Consider the following 20,042-nt stretch of genomic DNA (forward strand, 5'->3'; position numbering starts at 1 on the left):
TCAAACGTGAAGCAGACAGACCCCAAGAGAGAAAGCCGTGTTTCTTTGCCGTTTCATCATTTTTACGTAACGCTTTTGCCCACGCATTGCGTTTTCACAAGCTTTCTTTTTAAACTCGGTAAAAGCTATCTCACGGAAAACAACCCAACCCAACACTTTCGGTTCCCCAGTGAACAATGAGATAGAACCCGCGAGTTCTGTGCGTGGCGATAAAGGTCTGCCTGCCTAGAAAGGACGCTGTCCCACCATGCTACGAGTCAAAAGAAACCGGAAGTGACGATACTCCTACCCTTTTACTTCCTCTTTTTGAGGCGAGGAAATAGAATGACAGGCGTTCTCGCGAGAGTTGCGTCGTTTTTCTCGGACCTGGAGTGAGCGGTGGGCCGCTGCTCGTGAAAGAGAGTGAGTAAGACCGAGGACGCGAGAGCGCGACCGGTTGGTCTGCGGGCTGCGACGGAACGCGCGGGTGAGCAGGGCAGGGATTGGAGAGGGCTCCTGCCAGCTTGGCCGTTGGCTGGCGTCCCCTCGACAGCTCAGCTGCCACGTGCCGTTGGAGGTGACTTCTGCAGGCTGGCTTCGACCCCTTCCCCTCGTCCAGCCCCCGGTGGCGTCGGAGCTGAACCCAGAGTCTGTGCCCAGGAGAAGATGGAGAGGGTGGGCGTAGCAAGAGCGCTCTCTGAGAGGATCATCTCTATGCCTTACAACAGTGTTTGTCCACCTCGGCCGTTTTAAGATGGGCGGACTTCAACTCCCAGAATTCCTCAGCCAGCATGCTGGGGAATTCTGGAAGTTGAAGTCCGCCCATCTTAAAATAGCCACGGTGGAGAAACGCTGCTTAACAGTTTAAAAACCCCAGCCTCACATCTGGGTTTTTTGTTTTTTGCCCCATAGATATGAGAAATGGCCTTGTTATACAGAGGGAAAAACTATTTCTGCCTGCTTTGCCATTGAGCTAAAAAAAACCCGAATCCCGAATTAATGACCACCCGACTGTGGCACTTAGGTTGGGTTCTGCTTGTGCATAACTTTGGGCAGTTATGAGCCAGGTGAAATGAGTAATCTTGGGGGGAAAGCTGCTTCATAGAACTGACGGCCTCAGATAGCTGGGCTCAGTTCCAGGCATCTCTAGGTAGTGCTAAAAAAGTCTGAAAAACTATCTGCTGTTTCCAGTCATCTGGCACTAGAGGGTATACAATTTAGGGTATGATATATAAACCCCTTAATGGAAGGAAAGCCAGTTTGGTGTAGTGTTTAAGGCACCAGGCTAGAAACCGGGAGACCGTGAGTTCTAGTCCCGCCTTGAGCACAAAGCCAGATGGGTGACCTTGTGCCAGTCACTCTCAACCCTAGGAAGGAGGCAGTGGCAAACCGCTTCCAAAACCTTGCCAAGAAAATTGTAGGTACTAGTCCAGGCAGACACCAGGAGTCAAAACTGACTAGAAGGGACCCCCCCCCCAAAAAGGCATCAATATGAGATCTAGTGCACCATCATGGAATTTTGCAAATAATAGCACTTGGATTACTATGCTTTGCTTATGCCTTGTATTTTTGTATGTGTTTCATATAACATCGAAAACCCTAAGCCTGATTAACAAAAAAACTTCCTGGTTCATTTAAGTTCACTTAATACAGTATGTCCAAACAAATAACATTCTGGCCAGGTTTCCACCATGTGCTAACGCAGTGGCCTGAGTTCCCACAACATGCTAAATATTATAGTATGTTCTGTGAATCAAGCTTAATTCTGCAGATTTTATTCTAGTATCTCCATGTTTTCCATGCCAAATATTGTGATGTTTTTCCTCTTTAACCTTAATTCCTCTCTCTTAATATTGAACTCCTGTCTTGGTTTTTTCTTCTAACTAGCAGTCCTTGTCTTGTATGCCAAAAAAACTTGTCTAGTGCAACAGATTAGCAATTTGTTGCTTTATGTAACTGCAGTAGAACATTCTGTTAGAACTGACTATTGCACTGCAGCTGCTTATCAGGCCGTGCACTTGTGCTCCAATATATGTGCCCTATTATACAATCCAATATTGCTTCTTCCTATAAATATTTTGCAACAGAGGACATGTTTGAAATTCTACGGACAAATTTTAGGTGGTTCTCAAAAAATGGCTGCTGGGGCAAGTTTGCTGTTCACATAATGACTGCTATGGAGTATGTGAAAAATTACTAGATTTACTAGAATGCTAGCTTGCCACTTCAAAAAAGAAAAAAAATGGGGCATTTCTGTAAGCACACTAGTGTCCAACATCCCTTCCCCAGCAGTGGTATCTGTTTCTGAATTGTGATATTTTGTGACATTTGATTCTGTACCTCAATTTCTTCCTTTAATTTTAACTTCTAATTGGTTGGCTGAAACTAGCCCTGTAATTACTGTTGTTTTAAATCTTTCTTTTGGCACTTGGTATTTCATGGAATCATTGAATCCCCATCTCTTGGTTAAAATTGGAGCACATTTCTTCCCACCTTATGAATTTCAGATTGTGACAGATTTAGCCCTCATCATTCTCAATTTACCAAGGTCTGGCCTTCTTCCACTAGGTGTCAGTGTTTGTATCTTTGGAGAATCACATGTGGAACAGAAAATGGAATATATGAGAGAGCACACTACACTTCACCAGGGGAACATGTGAGTAACATGACTTTGAAAGCCAAACTAAACACATAGAAAAATACGAAGTCCTAGGAGTAAATGTATGCAAGGAACTACCTATTTGAAACAGTGTAATCAGCCTACCCTTGCATATGGAAACATAAGTTGTCAGGTGAGAAACTTGCTTCTGCCATTATATGTCAGTTTTCTGTTATTTCAAGGTGTTATACTGATTTCAAAAAGCTAAGCAGTGTCATGCCTGGTTAGTATAGGATAGAAGACAATCACAAAATCCAAGAGCTGTAGACTAGACTGCAAAATTGAAAAAAATATCTTAGAAGAAGGAAGTGACAAATTATCTTTGTATTGGTGCCAAGAAAATTGCATTGACATATCAAAGTCACCAGGAGTCAATGTTGACTTAAAGAAGCCCTTACTTTAATCCTTTGATGGGGGGTGGGGGGCAGGGGGTACAGTTTCACAAAATCTATCAAATGTCTATCTGCATGAATGGTTTGGCTTTATATTCTGAATATCCTTTCTGTTATTTCCATTCTTGAATTGGGACTCTATTATCAAATGATTGGGAATATAAGCTGTTTGGAAATTAGTACAGTATTAGTAGAAACAAATTCTGTGGCATAAACATTTGTGGGACAAAGCCAAAATATTCTGGAAGTGAGTTTTGAAATATGAGAACAGATTTAAACCTCAGAATACTGTTGTTTATTTATACATAGATTTTTATGTTGCCTACTCACTCAGTTTTATTTTCAATGTCAAGGTGCTTAAGTATTCCAGCACTATTCTAGTATTTGTCCTAAAAAAAAATGACAAAATGATAAAACAGCTGTTTCCAGTAAGAGTGTACTAATCGGTTGTGATTCAGAGAATCTGGTTTAATTCAGTGATTCAGCTGGACTTCTATCTTGATTCAGAAACATGATTTGATTTAGGGCTTCAGTCAAATCAGCCTTGAACTTGAATCTCTGAATCAAAATTACGTAGTCTTAATATTAGTCTAGCACTCTTGACACTAGACAATAAAGTTATGTGTTGTTTTCCATTATTTCCTTTTTCTAATAAAGAAACTGTGTGTTTTATTTTAATGATAATTTTATTTGTGATAGCTTATGCTGCCAGTGTGGCATTGCAATCCCGCCAAACCCAGCCAACATGTGTGTAGCCTGTTTAAGGACTCAAGTGGATATCACAGAGGGAATCCCTAAACAAGTCACTATTCATTTCTGCAAACAATGTGAAAGGTACCATCTGCTTTCTAGATTTTAAGACAACAGCTATGCTTGGATGTTATGGTAGGTAGATTTTTTTTTAATTAATTTTTATTAAAGGAGTTTTTTGGTAGGCTGGAATTGCAAATAATTCTATTATATATTACTCAAGCATTCCCACTTGCCAGCATGTAACAAACTTAGAAAACTACAGAGTCTGTTTAATTTTATGTGCAGATGAAGAATTATAGCTTATTTCTGCTTTGCCTCTGCTTAGATGTAGATTTGAAATTTACTAAATGTAACTACTACTACAACAGTACCTGTACTTGGTCAAGCAATAAAACAGCAGTCATTTTTTACTGCTTGTGAGCTCAAATTCTAAAATGTTTCACTGTTTATACCTGTTATGTAGATCAGTTAAGTTAGTAGCTGTATTGTGCACAAACTGTTCTATGCATGGAAGAGCTAGTTTCAGGATGCCTGAGTCCAAATTGAAAATGCTTGTTTTTTAGTTCAGTTTTTTTAGGGTAAAACATCAATATTTGGTCTGGTTAGAAGACCGAAACTCATGTTCTGGCAGAAGTGTTCATTTGGAAGCAGAAAAAGTCACAGTAGTGTGTGGTTGTAAAGAAAGGAAGACACTGGAAATACTGACAGAGGAGAGAATAAGCTGGTCGGAATGGTAACTCTGCTTGAAGCCAACTTTGGCAGCAGCTTAGGAGAGATAGGGAAAGAAATGGGCTGGGAAAATAGGAGAGCAGGTTGGACTTTCTAGGACATGTAGAAGAGGAAGGGTGAGCCTTGTGCCCATAATACTCTTGCAGATTTTGTTTCAACCAAAATCTGGAACAACCAATGTGTTTTTGGTTTCGCTTTTGCTGAATCATAGCACACTTGGCAGAGTTTGGCAGTACTTCTGAAACAGTAAAGGCAGTCCTCACTTAGCTACCACAATTGGGACTTGCAATTCTGTGGCTAAGTGCAACAACACATGTCCACAACAGGGTCACTTCTGCTTCCATCATTAAGCAAGTCACCTCAGGTCATTACGTGAGACATCACATGACCACAACTTGCTATTTTACTGCTGGCTTCTCCATTGACTTTGCTTGTTGGAAGCTGGCTGTGAAGCACACAAACAGCAATCATGTGACTGCTGGATGCTGTGCCAGTCGTAAATGCCTGCTGGTTGCAAAGCGCCCAAATTTCGATCACATGACCTTGGGGACACTGCATCAGTTGTAAGTGCAAGAACTGGTCATAAAGTTACTTTTTCAGCACCATCGTAACTTTGAACAGTCACTAAACAGAGCAGTCATTAAGCAAAGACTACCTGTATTTTTGTGTATAACCTTAGAATATATTTATGCATACATCAATTACAAACTCATATCTACTTATTCTAAGAATGTTTTGATCTTTAAAAGAGCAGCAAAGATGTCTCTCTTTCACCAGGCTTCTAATTGTTAGTCAATATTTACATTGGCTTTGATTAGAAACTGCATTCAAAACATCACAAATTATTTCTGCTGTAGAAGATACATTTCCATAAATGGACAAGCACCCCTGGAATAGTTTTTCCAGGAATAGTTTTTTATATAACTAGTTTTAATTTACGTCCAGAATTTTTGGTTTTTGACATTTGCATTTCTTGATTGCCTGACTTTGTCTTATTTGCTCAAACCAAGTAGAAAGATGGGATGATGATGACGATGATGACAATCATTACCATCATTATCACTATCTTCATCTAGAGTGAATTAAACTCAATTCTGTGTGTTTTTAGATAAAAACATAAGGTATTGGGTATATTGCTCATAGAAAAATATCTTGATTTTCAAGATCATAGGTTGGATTCAAATTCAAATAATATAGTTAATTTCCTGAAACAAGTTTATTGAATTCAGTGGAACTTTTAAGATTGTACTATAAGTTATGCTTTAGTGCCATTGAAATTAATTAAACAAATTAGTCATAGCTACATTTTAAAAATCCTGCTGACTTCTATGACCCTGAAACATAACACATTTATTCTTCATATTGTTTCATAAAAGTATCATGAGCCTGTGTTATCAGTACTGAAGCTGGGAGGGGATTGCCTTAAAACCCCACCCTTCACCCCCCAATATTGGGATTATGGTTCAGTTGATTTTTTTTCCTTCTTTAAATTTCAGATATCTTCAGCCACCAGCAGCTTGGCTACAGTGTGCTTTGGAATCAAGAGAACTTCTTTCATTATGCCTTAAAAAAATTAAAGCTTCTCTTAGTAAGGTTAGTCTTATATACGTCTATTATTGTATGAATTTTACTTACACTAGATACTGTAGTCACTCTTTATAAAATTCAAGTTTCAGTACCTAGAAGCATCTCTCAGCCTTTTTCCACCTTACTACTTTCAGAGTTCAGAATTCCTAGTCACTGTGTACCAACACGGTTGAAAAAGAATAAAACAGAAACAATGTAGTTGGATATGTGCACAGAAACCTTAACTGCATGAAAAGTGTCAGTTATACATCAGAATAATTCTTCAGCCATAATTTTTAGAGGTGTGCAGTGTGCAAGGGTGGTTCAGAATCTAACACAGAATCTGAACCTGTCAGCTGCTCCATAAAGGACTCTGCCTTTTCCTGGGAGGCCTACAGGCTCATGAAGTTATACCTTTGAATTAGGATGCAAATATGTGGTGGCACTTGGTTGCACCGTGATGCAGCCCCTTAACTGATTTTTTTTTCCTTTTTCCTTTTTTTGTATTTTGTATTTTTTCTTCTTTCTTCCAGCAATCTTTAAGTCCCACAAATAAAGTTCTAACATCTGCTTTCCCATACTCTTCGTCTGTTCTCTCGAAATTCTTGTCATCTTTATCAAAGTCGTTTTGTAATTCCAGTGTAGTAACTCCAGTAGATCCCTTATATTCCAATATAAGAAAATAATCCACATCGCTCTTTTGATTTATTATTTGTATATCTTTTTTAATTTTTAAGTCATCATCCAATTCCATTTGTAGATCCAATATTTCCATCTCTTTCTTGTGAGTTGTAATTTTTAAATCCACCTTAAAGTCCATTTCAATTTTATTCAGTGGGGCTTGTTCCTCTTCAGTAACACCTTTTAGTCCATTATAGAGTTAAATAGCTCAAAAACCTCTTGGACCCAAAGATCAAACATTTCCTTTAAAGTAGCTATCTGGTGCCCTCTAGTGTCCAACCTTCAAAGTCTTCTTATCAGCTCAAAATAGGAACAAAAACTCTGAGTCCATAAAAGGCTACATTAACAGCTCTGAGCAGGATGGAATCCCGCAACTCCCAACTGATCTCAAGAGACCACAAAAACATCAGTTTTTGCCATCTGTTCACTAAAAAAAGCTGTCCAGAGTACATATGTGTGATCTCAAGATCTCTCCTTAATCCAGAGAGAATTTTCAGCAGTCTGGATCCAGCATCCATCTGCCTTTTTGGCCATAATGTTCCCTGCAATCTGCGGAGCATCAGTTTGCCATTCTTCACCCGAAGTGACCCAGTTGCCTTTGGAGTTTCTCATATTAACTTTATTTGATCAAACTTGTAATTAATTCCATATATAACATGTACAGTCGTGTGAAAAAGGAAGTACACCCTCTTTGAGTTCTGTGGTTTTATGTATCAGGACATAATAAAAATCATCTGGTCCTTAGCAGTTCTCAAAAGTAGGTAAATACAACCTCAGATGAACAACAACACGTGAGATATTTCACCATGTCATCATTTATTTTACAAAAAGAAAGCCAAAATGGAGAAGCCATGTGTGAAAAACTAAGCACACCCTAACTGCTTCCATAGGTATGAAGAGGCTAAGTGGCAGCCAGGTGCTGCTAATCAAATGCTCTTGATCAACTGATCATCAGCAAATGTGACTACCTCTATAAAAGCTAAAGTTTTAGGAGTTTGCTGGTCTTGAGCATTGAGGTGTGTGAGAACACAATGCCAAAGAGTAAAGACATCAGCAGTGATCTTAGAGAAGCAATCATTGCTGCCCATCAATCTGGGAAGGGTTATAAGGCCATTTCCAAACAATTTAGAGTCCATCATTCTACAGTGAGGGAGATTATTCACAAGTGGAAAACATTCAAGACAGTTGCCAATCTTCCCACGAGTGGATGTCCCAGCAAATTCACCCCAAGGTCAAAACATGCAGTGCTCAGAGAAATTGCAAAAAATCCAAGAGTTACATCTCAGACTCTACAAGCCTCAGCATGGGGGGGGAAACGTTAAAGTTCATGGCAGTACAATTAGAAAAAGACTGAACAAGTATGGTTTGTATGGAGGGGTTGCCAGGAGAAAGCCTCTTCTCTCTAAAAAGAACATGGCAGCATGGCTTAGGTTTGCAAGTTGCATCTGAACAAATCACAAGACTTCTGGAACACTCCTTTGGAAAGACAAGACCAAAATGGAGATGTTTGGCCATAATGCACAGCGCCACGTATCAGCACAAACATCTCATACCAGCTGTCAAGCACGGTGGTGGAGGGGTGATGATTTGGGCTTGTTTTGCAGCCACAGGACCTGGGCATCTTGTAGTCATTGAGTCGACCATGAACTCCTCTGTATACCAAAGTATTCTAGAGTCAAATATGAGGCCGCCTGTCCAACAGCTAAAGTTTGGCCAACATTGGGTCATGCAACAGGACAATGATCCCAAGCACACCAGCAAATCTATAACAGAATGGCTGAAAAAGAAAAGAATCAAGGTGTTGCAATGGCCCAGTCAAAGTCCAGACCTCAACCCGATTGAAATGCTGTAGCGGGACCTCAAGAGAGCTGTGCATAAACAAATGCCCGCAAACCTCAATTAACTGAAGCAATGTTGTAAAGAAGAGTGAGCCAAAATTCCTCCACAATGACGTGAGAGACTGATAAAGTCATACAGAAAACGATTACTTCAGTTCTTACTGCTAAAGGTGGTTCTACAAGCTATTGAATCATAAGGTGTACTTAGTTTTTCACACATGGCTTCTCCATTTTGGCTTTCTTTTTGTAAAATAAATGATGACATGGTGTAATATCTCATGTGTTGTTGTTCATCTGAGGTGGTATTCACCTACTTTTGGGAACTGCTAAGGACCAGATGATTTTTATTATGTCCTGATACGTAAAACCACAGAACTCAAAGAGGGTATACTTTCTTTTTCACATGACTGTATCTAGTTTATTTTGAGTATTTGGGATAGGACAGAATAGATATTTATATAAATAAGCAAACTTTAATATTTTGAGTTATTCATTACAATCTATTACATTCCTAGGCAGAAGTGCAAATTTCATAAAGCACTTTTGTGAAGGTTTGTGATGTATTTGTTGTTGACTTAATGGTTAGAGTTAGGGCAGACATTTACAACAGTGCATATTAGTTGCTTCTGTCCTACATGACTGTAAGGTTTACCCTGTTCATCTCAGAGAAACTCTCGTGACACGTGTGTTCAGCAAAGAAGTTTACTCAAGCGTAACATAAGTAAATACAGACAAAGCCAGGGTTGGCTTGGCATAGCTTACATGGTATTTTATAGCTTCTCCGTTCCGCGCTTTTACCCGTTGCTTAGTTACAGATTAACTGCAGTAATCCCCCTTCGCCCAAATGGCAGATTCAGTCCGGTGCTTTTGTCTTTCTGATTGCAGTCTATGGGTTGTGCTGTTGTTGCCTTTGTTGGGTTTGCCTGCTTGCCTGCAAAGCCGGGAGTTCATTGATTGCTTCCCTTCTGAGCCTCTGCACTTTCCTTTGTTTGCAGCCCCCAAAGTATCCGCTTGCGGTTTTGAGTTAAGCGCTGCCACCTGTTGCCAATCAGCAGAGCATCCGCTTGCGGTTTCACTTCCCCTTTTTCTCTGCTTGCGCCTGGCCGGCGGAATTGACTTAGGCGAAGCTGAGTGGTGCCTTCGCCGGGCCGGCTGAATCTGACACATGAGTTTGTTTATTTATTCAAATTTATTAGCCGCCCAACTCCAATTGGCTCTGGGCAGCACACAAAACTGAAAAATCCATAAAAACAGATAAACCATTAAACCACACAGACAGCCCAGACCACAACAATCTTATAAACAACACAAATCAAGCAAAATGGAGGCCCCAGAAATACAATAATACATTGATACATCAACCTCAGGCCTGAGACCAACGCCAGTTTTTCAAAGCTTCCTGGAACCCCAGAAGGACCACCAAGTTGCTCACCAGTCTTGAATGGGAAGTGCAGTCCCATCCAAGACCAACAATGGTAACAATCCCCAACGCTTGAGGCCCAGACATCCACAGCCACTTAGTCTTGTCAGGATTGAGCTGAAGTCTGCCCTACCTATCCAGACCTAAACAACTTCCAGACATGGTTAATACATCAACAGCTTTACCTGTGCATATGTGCACTGATGTGTAATGGTATGTGGGAATAACCTTGAGGAATGAGGGGAAGAGATGCTGCCTAGGTAACAATCAGATAAAAGGGGGAGAAGCCTGCCACTGCTTAACAGACAAAGAAAGAAACTTAACAAGGACCCACCCTAATGTATCAGGCTGTTAAAAGTGATGGCGGGAGATTTGTATTTTTAGACTTACAGGATTCTGCTAATGTAGCCTTACAATAAAGTAGAATTAGTTCATCTGGTTGTGTTTCCTGTCTGGTTTACCTGGGAGGGGTGACAGCAGCTCAGGGCTGAAATGTAGAGCTATGTATCATCAGCTACTGATGATACTGAACCCTAAACCAGTGGATGACCTCACCCAGTGGTTTTATGTAGATGCGCAACAGGAGAGGGAAGAGCATCCAGCCCTGAAGCACCCCACATGTGCAGGGCTATGGACACAGTCTCTCCACCCAATCAACATCAGCTGGAACCAACCACTGAGGAAGGATGTGAACTACTGGAACACAGTGCCTCCTGCTCCTAACCCTCAGCCAGTCCAGAAGAACTGTGGTTAACAGTATTGAAAGCCACTGAGAGATCAAGGAGCACTAGGAAGGATGCACCACACCCATCCCAGCTCTGCCAGAGGTCATCAACAAGCATGACCAGCGCTGTCTCTGTACTGTATTGTTTGTCCATTTGTGACAGAGATGGGGAGATGATCCTCAAAGAAAAAGCCATTATGGACAAAACCAACAATAAATGATTTAGGATAGGTTAATGTAACATGCTGTCATGTGTTTTCTAAATTCACAAAAACTTAATTTCATGTACTTTCACTCATGTTAACATTAATTAAAAGCTAACACTGCTGAATCAATATGTTTCTGTCTCTGTTGTTAGTGTTGCCTTTTGAGCATTCATACACTATTTCTTCCTAACAGGTTCGGTTGATTGATGCAGGATTTGTATGGACTGAACCTCACTCCAAAAGACTTAAAGTCAAACTGACTATACAAAAAGAGGCAAGTAAACTTAAAATACTGCAAATGATAGAATTAGTGAAGAAATACAGGAATGCCTTAGCAGAAATCTAAATTATATTAGCCAGGGGAATTTGAGGATGTTCTTGTTCATGACTTGTTAAGTTTCTAATAATGATATAGCTGTGCTAAATACATTTTCTTCGGGCATATAACCTTTGAGGTTGGACTACTATAATGCTGCCTACATCAGGCTGCCTTTAAACATGACTCAGAAGTGCAGTTGGTTCTAGACAGAGCAGCCCAGCTGCTAATTGGGCAGGTAGGTTCAGTAGTGGGATGTGTATGTTGAGGTTTCTGCATTGGTTACTAATAAGCTTCCAAGCCCAATTCAAGATGCTGGTTTTAACCTTTAAAGTCGTATATGGCTTGGCATGCATATGCTCTCAGGATTGTCTCTCCTGACCAGAATTAGCCCACTCTGTGCATTCATTCTTAGAGAGGCTTGTCATTTCACATGAGATTAAGTGTATAAGAGCCCAGAAATGTGTCTTTTTGGTAGAAGGCCCTGCAATTTAGAACACTTTGCCTGTGAGGTAGAATGAGTCCCCATCTTGTCAATGTTTCACAAAGCTCTGAAAGCCAGATTGTTCTGATGAGATTTTTACAGTGGGGCAAAAAAGTATTTAGTCAGCCACCAATTGTGCAAGTTCTCCCACTTAAAAAGATGAGAGAGGCCTGTAATTTTCATCATAGGTATACCTCAACTATGAGAGACAAAATGGGGGAAAAAATCCAGAAAATCACACTGTCTGATTTTTAAAGAATTTATTTGCAAATCATGGTGGAAAATAAGTATTTGGTCAATATCAAAAGTTCATCTCAATACCTTGTTATATATCCTTTGTTGGCAATGACAGAGGTCAAATGTTTTCTGTAAGTCTTCACAAGGTTTTCACACACTGTTGCTGGTATTTTGGCCCATTCCTCCATGTAGAACTCCTCTAGAGCAGTGATGTTTTGGGGCTGTCGCTGGGCAACACGGACTTTCAACTCCCTCCAAAGGTTTTCCATGGGGTTGAGATCTGGAGATTGGCTAGGCCACTCCAGGACCTTGAAATGCTTCTTACGAAGCCACTCCTTCGTTGCCCGGGCAGTGTGTTTGGGATCATTGTCATGCTGAAAGACCCAGCCACATTTCATCTTCAATGCCCTTGCTGATGGAAAGAGGTGTTAACTCAAAATCTCACGATACATGGCCCCATTCATTCTTTCCTTTACACGGATCAGTCGTCCTGGTCCCTTTGCAGAAAAACAGCCCCAAAGCATGATGTTTCCACCCCCATGCTTCACAGTAGGTATGGTGCTCTTTGGATGCAACTCAGCATTCGCTTTCCTCCAAACACAACGAGTTGAGTTTAGACCAAAACGTTCTACTTTGGTTTCATCTGACCATGTGACATTCTCCCAATCCTCTTCTGGATCATCCAAATGCTCTCTAGCAAACTTCAGACGGGACCAGACATGTACTGGCTTAAGCAGGGGGACACGCCTGGCACTGCAGGATTTGAGTCCCTGGCGGCGTAGTGCGTTACTGATGGTAGCCTTTGTTACTTTGGTCCCAGCTCTCTGCAGGTCATTCACTAGGTCCCCCCGTGTGGTTCTGGGATTTTTGCTCACTGTTCTTGTGATCATTTTGACCCCACAGGGTGAGATCTTGCATGGAGCCCCAGATCAAGGGAGATTATCAGGGGTCTTGTAGATCTTCCATTTTCTAATTATTGCTCCCACAGTTGATTTCTTCACACCAAGCTGCTTGCCTATTGCAGATTCAGTCTTCCCAGCCTGGTGTAGGTCTACAATTTTGTTTCTGGTGTCCTTCAACAGCTCTTTGGTCTTGGCCATAGTGGAGTTTGGAGTGTGACTGTTTGAGGTTGTGGACAGGTGTCTTTTATACTGATAACAAGGTCAAACAGGTGCCATTATTACAGGTAACAAGTGGAGGACAGAGGAGCCTCTTAAAGAAGTAGTTACAGGTCTGTGAGAGCCAGACATCTTGCTTGTTTGTAGGTGACCAAATACTTATTTTCCACCATGATTTGCAAATAAATTCTTTAAAAATCAGACAATGTGATTTTCTGGATTTTTTCCCCATTTTGTCTCTCATAGTTGAGGTATACCTATGATGAAAATTACAGGCCTCTCTCATCTTTTTAAGTGGGAGAACTTGCACAATTGGTGGCTGACTAAATACTTTTTTGCCCCACTGTATGTAGATGGTGGACTTAGGTTGCAGTTGCAGTTTTATTATGTGTTTTGCTATGTTTCTATTTTTATTATGTAAACTACCTTGAGTTGCATGAAATTGGACAGTATATGAATGTTATTCTAAATAAATTAATTAGAAAAAGTCTTATTTCCCAAGAAGCATGTATAGATTTGGAGTATATGCAATACAGTGAAATGTTAAGGGATCCTCTCTTTGTAGTAGGTTCAGAATGTAAGTGTCTTCAGATTCCTCCAGTGTTCACAATTCTACTTCAAAGCAGTGTCACAAATTCAACAGAATAAATAATTGTTCTCAAGCTGTATGTCACTAAAAGTAGATATCTTTTATCATAGATTGATTTTTTTTTACTCACAGTATTGTCATCTAGCCCAACCCCTGCTTAGTGCAGGATCCTTTATAGTTCTCTGACAGATTACCATCCAGCCTCTTTTGAAGAACTTCAGCAAAGGAAAACTCATCTTTTCACTCATGTGACATGCTGACAATTTATACAATCAGGAAATTCCTCCTGATGTCTAGACTGAAACTACTTCCTTGTAGATTTAATCCATTGCTTCTGGTCTTGTCCTCCAGGACAGTAGAGAATAAATCCACTCTCACTTCTGTATGACAGCCCTTATAATATTTGAAGGTTGTTGTCATATTTCCTCTCAGTTGTTTCTTGTGTAGGGTAAATATACCTTTAACTATACATTGTAGGGCTTGGTTTCCAGGCACTTCATCATTTATCTGTGCTTTGTGAAAAGCTTCTAGCAGAAGAAAAATGGACATCCATAATGTCTCAGAAGTTTTGCAGAAGGAAAAAATTAGGGTCAGATTTATTTATTCATTGGGTTTGTAAAACCACCTAATTGCCAATTGACTCAAGGTGGCAAATCTTACTTGTTCTCCCCTAGGTAATGAATGGTGCAATTCTTCAGCAAGTCTTTGTAGTAGAGTATATTGTTCAGTCTCAAATGTGTGAAGACTGCCATCGAGTTGAAGCTAAGGACTTCTGGAAAGCAGTGGTTCAAGTTAGGCAGAAGGTATGTATGTGTGTGTGCGTTTGTGTGTGTATATACATACATACATATACAAACACATAGGGTATATATAATAGTAACTACTGAAGACATTGATCTGCCAGGATTTCATTTGATATGTATAAATGCAATAGCTCTTTCTTACCTACATACACAAACACAAACATTCTTGCCTGTCTTTCTCTTACTCAGTAAGCAACTCTGGGAATCTTTCAAACTAAACAGTGGAATAGGAATGCTTTAAATAAACAAATTGATTCCAGGTTTCTGTATGTGTTTCACTAAGACACACAGATCCATTCATGCTTTTTAGGTAGTTGGGTCCATTGAGCTTGGAGGAATTGTCTTCTGAGAAAACATGTTTGTTTTAGGGCTATATAATTATTCTGCTTTAAGTAGTTTGTACAGTCTACAGAGTTTTAGACTTCAGGTGAAATGATAGCCCTATTAGTTAACTGCATTTTTTATGCATTTAACAGCTTTACAGGAATATAAACACCACTCATGTATAATCTTGTTTTGTTTATAGACACTACATAAAAAGACTTTCTATTATTTGGAGCAATTAATTTTAAAACACAGGCTTCACCAGAACACTCTTCGGATCAAAGAGATTCATGGTAAATAATATGCTTTTAAGTTCTTTATGTAAAGCTCTTGGTGTCTTGGAGTGATCTAAATCAACATCAGCAGTGATAGACAGGAGTTACTGGCAGTCAAGAATAAGATGCTTGGTTTTTAAAGATCACATGGGAAAGATGGTGCTGAGTGAATATGCAGATACAGTTCTGTGAAAAAGTATTCTTCCCCTTTTGGATTTTCTGAATTTTGCTTATCTTTGCCACTGAATGTTATCAAAACTTGTATGAGTCCTAGTGATTTATAAACAGAGCCTGAATGAACAAATAACAGCAAAGTTTGTTGCTTGCTTGATTTATTTTATGAACAAAATCAGCTAGCATGCAATCTGCCAGTACAAAAAATTCAGTAACTGATTGTACCTCCAGTTATCATGCAGGTACTTATTTATCATACAGATCTTCATTCTCTTCATGCATGTTTATGAAAACCTCAAGGCTATTTTCATTTTCATTAATAAACCATATTTAACACATGCCTTCTTCTTTGTATCACAATGGGAAGTTATAATTCCACCAAGCATTACAATCATTTATTCTAGCTGTTGTGAATGCTCTGGAAACATCATACTGTAGTATTCCTCAAACAAAAAATATGTACAATTACATCTAAAAGCAGGTTAATGTAGTTATTTATTAAATAAATAAGCTTACTGTATGTGGCTGCCCAAAAAGTTGTTGTTGTTTTTAATTTTTATGGTGGAATTAAAATTTTTCTAAATGTGTTTATATAGAGAAGACAGCTTAGGTTAAATGTGGTCTATTAATGAATATCAAAGTAATCTTGAGGCTTTCATGAAATTCCATGAAGGTAAGATCTCTGATCAATAAGCAGCAGCCTTCATGACTTCAGTTTCATATACGTACCTACAGATGGTCTGGATTTCTACTATGCTTCCAAGCAGCATGCTCAGAAAATGGTGGACTTCCTTCAGTGTACTGTACCTTGTAGGTAAGTCTTTGTCTTTAAATTTGTTCTTTAAATTGCATAGCTGTTTACGGCATTGTAGTCCCATTGGGAAGAAAAATTAGACAAACCTCAAGTTCTCAAACTTTTTGGGGAAAAAAAAAAGTCCACGCTCTTAGCATATCTTATGATGTACTCCAGATCATCACCGACCACCTATCCCAGAAATATACATCTTCAAGTCCAGTCTTGTTTGCCTCAAGCTGTGTTTGAAGATTTACATATTACAATTCCAATATTGAGCATAGAAGTAGAATGAAACACCAGATCTGGCAATCTCCTAAACCACAAGAGTGAAATGTAATTGGAAGAAAGCTTCTCCTTTCAAATAACCTTTTTTTCCAAGATGAGATGTAGTTGTAGATTCATATTGTGGAAGCAAAATCCAGTGTATTGTTCTTGCATTACATCTTTGAAGTTTTTCTGCTTCTCTCCTTTGGAAGGAAACAAAAGTGGCAAAATTCTTTTGCTTATGCTCCAAAAATTACAATTAGAATGAGGTCCCTGCAGTTTTACCTTTGAATGAATATTCAACAGCTACAGTTGTTCAAGTATTAACCATTGTGGAGATGACAGTTCATATCTTTGGAGGATGTTGATCCTTTAAATGTCTTCTTTCCTGTGAAGGTTCTTTACTTTCCAAGGACTAGACACACCACAGCATAGCGAGCTATACACAGTGCTTTATTATGACACTCACCTTCCCCAACAACAGGCTATTGCTCTGGATTAACTCCACCCTTCTAGGATGCTCAGTCTTTTAATACTCAGTCCAAACAAAAGTCTCCAAGTCTATAAAGTAGCATACAACCTTTGCCTTTTCCCAAAAGTTGTTGCAGTAGTTGGGATGAGGTGCTGCCTCAGTGTGGTTGTTTCTTTTCCAGTTGCTGCTGAGCTCCAGTCCAAGCTCCAAGCAGGGCTCCCACCAGGACATGCTGCTCACTGTAGCTTGTGGTCTTGGCAGTTGACTAATAGTCTTCTTGTCTGCTTATAATAGCTGCCAGTCTCCAGACATCACCTCCACTTCCCATCTGCATGCTGTTTGCCTATCTCCTTGTTCCTACACCTGTCTCCACTCTGTCTTAATGTTTGTTTTTATAAGCTAAGGGCCTGGGTGGGTTGAAGCTGCCACTGGACATCAGCACGTCCTTAAAAACGCCAGGGTGTGGTTCAGTTATTACAGGCAGCTGGAACACCAATTTGGATGCTCGTGAGTAAAGTTGTGAGTGAATGAATGAGAATGGATGGATGGATGGAAATGGGGTGAGAAGCATTTCTGCCTGGCTGCAGCTACTTTTCCCAAGCACGGACAGCAATCCCAACTTCACTCCCTCACATTTCCATGTTCACTTTTACAAACTAGGAGTGATTCAAAGAATACAGCCAGATGTTTAGACTTGTAATCATTGTGAATGTTCCTTCTTTGCTATCTTATTTTATGGGGTGTGGGAGAAATTTTTAATGTGAAATCTGATTTCATCCATAACTCTAATCCAAAATATGATTTGTTTGTTGTATGCTTATGAGGACATACTCATTATGACTAGGCTTTCTCTATGGGCCAGGCCACCATGACTTGTTCAGCAAACCATTGTTTAAAAAAAACAGTGTGAACTATACCATAGCCTTGATTGCTCTGATTTGAGTTTGTTATTTTTTAATTTCAGAATTAAATCATCACAGCGTTTGATTTCTCATGACATTCACAGCAATACGTATAATTACAAAAGCACTTTCTCTGTTGAGATTGTTCCAGTATGTAAGGTATTTCCTGTCTTTGTGGATTAGGCACTGAGAATCTACAAGTCCTTTTTGCCTGGAGTGGGATGGTCCTTAGAGATTGTATTTATTCTTGCAAATATTGGATAAGATCTGAGAGGAAAAGATTCAGGCTATCCAGTGGATTCTGGATATGGGGTCCCTGTAAGAGCACTAATAAATCATTTGTGTTTGTCAGAGATGGATAATCTGTGGGTCTTCAGAGATTGCTCTTCAATTTCAGGCAGCTCTCGTTAGCTAGGAGTCAGATGATGGGACCTGTGATCTAACAACATCAGATCACAATTTTCTCATCCCTGGCTTACAGCTTAATGTCAGTACAATATTTGATACAATAAATCATAAGTAAGCACAGTTGAGTTAAGTTGAATGTACTTCCAGATAAATCAATATAGTCTTGATCTATAGCAGCAACTATATAATTTTAAAATTCTATATATATATGTTTGTGTGAATGTGTGTATTTGATCAACTTAGCATGAAGTAGTTAATACAACAGGTATCATAAATAGATTTTTTGATACTATTTAATCTCTAGCATTTTGTCATGATTGAATTCTTTCATGTTTAATTTACAAATTTAAATAATTCTGCATAATTGTAGAATATCTGACTATTAGAAGTCACTGACTGAGTTTGGACATTTAGCTTTCAAACTAATACACAATTACTCCTTGTATTCAGGGGAAGTAATGAAACCAACAACTGTCTCTACGCTTTGATATATTCAGTTCAGCTATTTGATCAGCAAAGAAAAACAATTGCAAGGTGATCTTCAACCAAAGCAAGCTGATATTTTTATGAATCATTTAAATGCTTTAGTGCCTAGAAACATATTCAATGTAGTTTTCTGACTTTCAGTTCCCTTTCAGGACTAGAATATTTTACTAAAAAATAGCTTAAGATGGAAAATTGAGAGAAACATATTATTTTTTATTTCTGTTCTCCATCTGCAGGACAACGTTGTGTGTTTGTCACCAAAACTGGCTCAAAGCCTTGGTAATATGAGCCAGATTTGCATTTGTATCCGGGTAACCAGTGCCATTCACATTATTGATCCAAATACATTGCAGAGTAAGTTTTTGATATTTTCCATATAAACTGTAATCTTGTAATACCAATAATAAGCACCCTGAATGAATCTTAATGTAAATATAGTTCTAAAGTCTTTTTAAAACCACCAAACTGTTGTAAGGCTTGAAGCTACAAATACATATATATTTGAGATTAGTATATTGTTTTCATGATTGGTTATTCAAGGAAGCTAAATGAATTTTAAAAAGGAAAACACTATAAAAAGTTGAAAACATAAAATATAATTAATGCTAAACTTGATAGTAAAATGAATTAATAAATGAAAACCTGGCAAAATAGATGCCACATTACAGTCATTTTTAAAAGAGGGCTCCTGATGACAGGATGGTGTCATTCAAGATTCATCACTAACATTCCCCTCCTTGAAATCAAAGCAGCTAAAAGACCCAAAATCCAGATAGGCAAATTTTGAAATTAACTTATCCAGGCAGGCTTCAGTAGTATATACCAAATCCATTTATTCATCTACAACTCTGAATGAAGAAGTTCATATTACATATGGACCTGATATTTGCCCTCAGCAGCTGGAGGCCCAGGTTGTCAGCTGTCTGAATTTCCTAGGTATTAGAATTTCCTATAAGAAATACTGCTCCCTGATTCCTCCCGTAACTGTCTCCAAAAGGATCTGCCTACTCCATCCCTCATTCAGAGGCCCCAAACTACTTCCCAAGATCAGGTACCAATCTGAACCCTGTGTATTACCTTTGTACCCAGAATGATAAAGATTCAGGAGACCATTGTGTAAACAGCAAACTGCAGGCTTCTTCATTATCAGTAAAAAGATTCACCTCCCTCTTGGACATTAAGAACAAAAATCAGAAGTCTCTTTTCCAATGTTCATAGGGATATATAGTTTCTAAGTAGAACTTAGTTCAGTTGCTGGAATTTTTGGAAATCCAACCTTTTGGTCTCAAGTAAATTTTGCTAAGGAATCACTCACAAAGAATCACTTTCAGTTTTATGTCTCTGACGAGGGATATACAGTACACGCCTATCTCTATACACCTCAGTTCCACTATTAGTTAATCGTAGTGGCCAGAAATCTGACACGTCACTGCATCCGGCACACTAA

The 20,042-nt window shown here is 39.1% G+C and overlaps 1 protein-coding gene across 2 annotated transcripts in view; it reads left to right on the forward strand.

Moving 5' to 3' along the window:
- Nucleotides 1-308: 308 nt before the first annotated feature.
- The window catches only part of NMD3 (NMD3 ribosome export adaptor), a 33,636-nt gene continuing 13,902 nt past the window's right edge, over nt 309-20,042 (forward strand). The window contains exons 1-10 of one of the 2 annotated variants that reach the window (XM_007437673.3): nt 309-402; nt 2,548-2,635; nt 3,730-3,864; nt 6,009-6,105; nt 11,141-11,221; nt 14,366-14,494; nt 15,021-15,111; nt 16,003-16,081; nt 17,764-17,860; nt 18,832-18,949. In XM_007437673.3, the coding sequence (XP_007437735.1) occupies nt 2,592-2,635; nt 3,730-3,864; nt 6,009-6,105; nt 11,141-11,221; nt 14,366-14,494; nt 15,021-15,111; nt 16,003-16,081; nt 17,764-17,860; nt 18,832-18,949 (871 nt within the window). In that variant the 5' untranslated portion in view covers nt 309-402; nt 2,548-2,591. Of the gene's footprint in view, nt 467-2,547; nt 2,636-3,729; nt 3,865-6,008; nt 6,106-11,140; nt 11,222-14,365; nt 14,495-15,020; nt 15,112-16,002; nt 16,082-17,763; nt 17,861-18,831; nt 18,950-20,042 lie in introns of both variants that reach the window. The other variant, XM_007437674.4, reaches the window with a different exon arrangement.

This window comes from Python bivittatus, unplaced genomic scaffold (genome assembly GCF_059951505.1).
Source record: "Python bivittatus isolate LINGU-HERP-01145 unplaced genomic scaffold, Pbiv_v1 ctg000980_np1212, whole genome shotgun sequence".
In the NCBI taxonomy this organism is placed as follows: Eukaryota; Metazoa; Chordata; class Lepidosauria; order Squamata; family Pythonidae; genus Python; species Python bivittatus.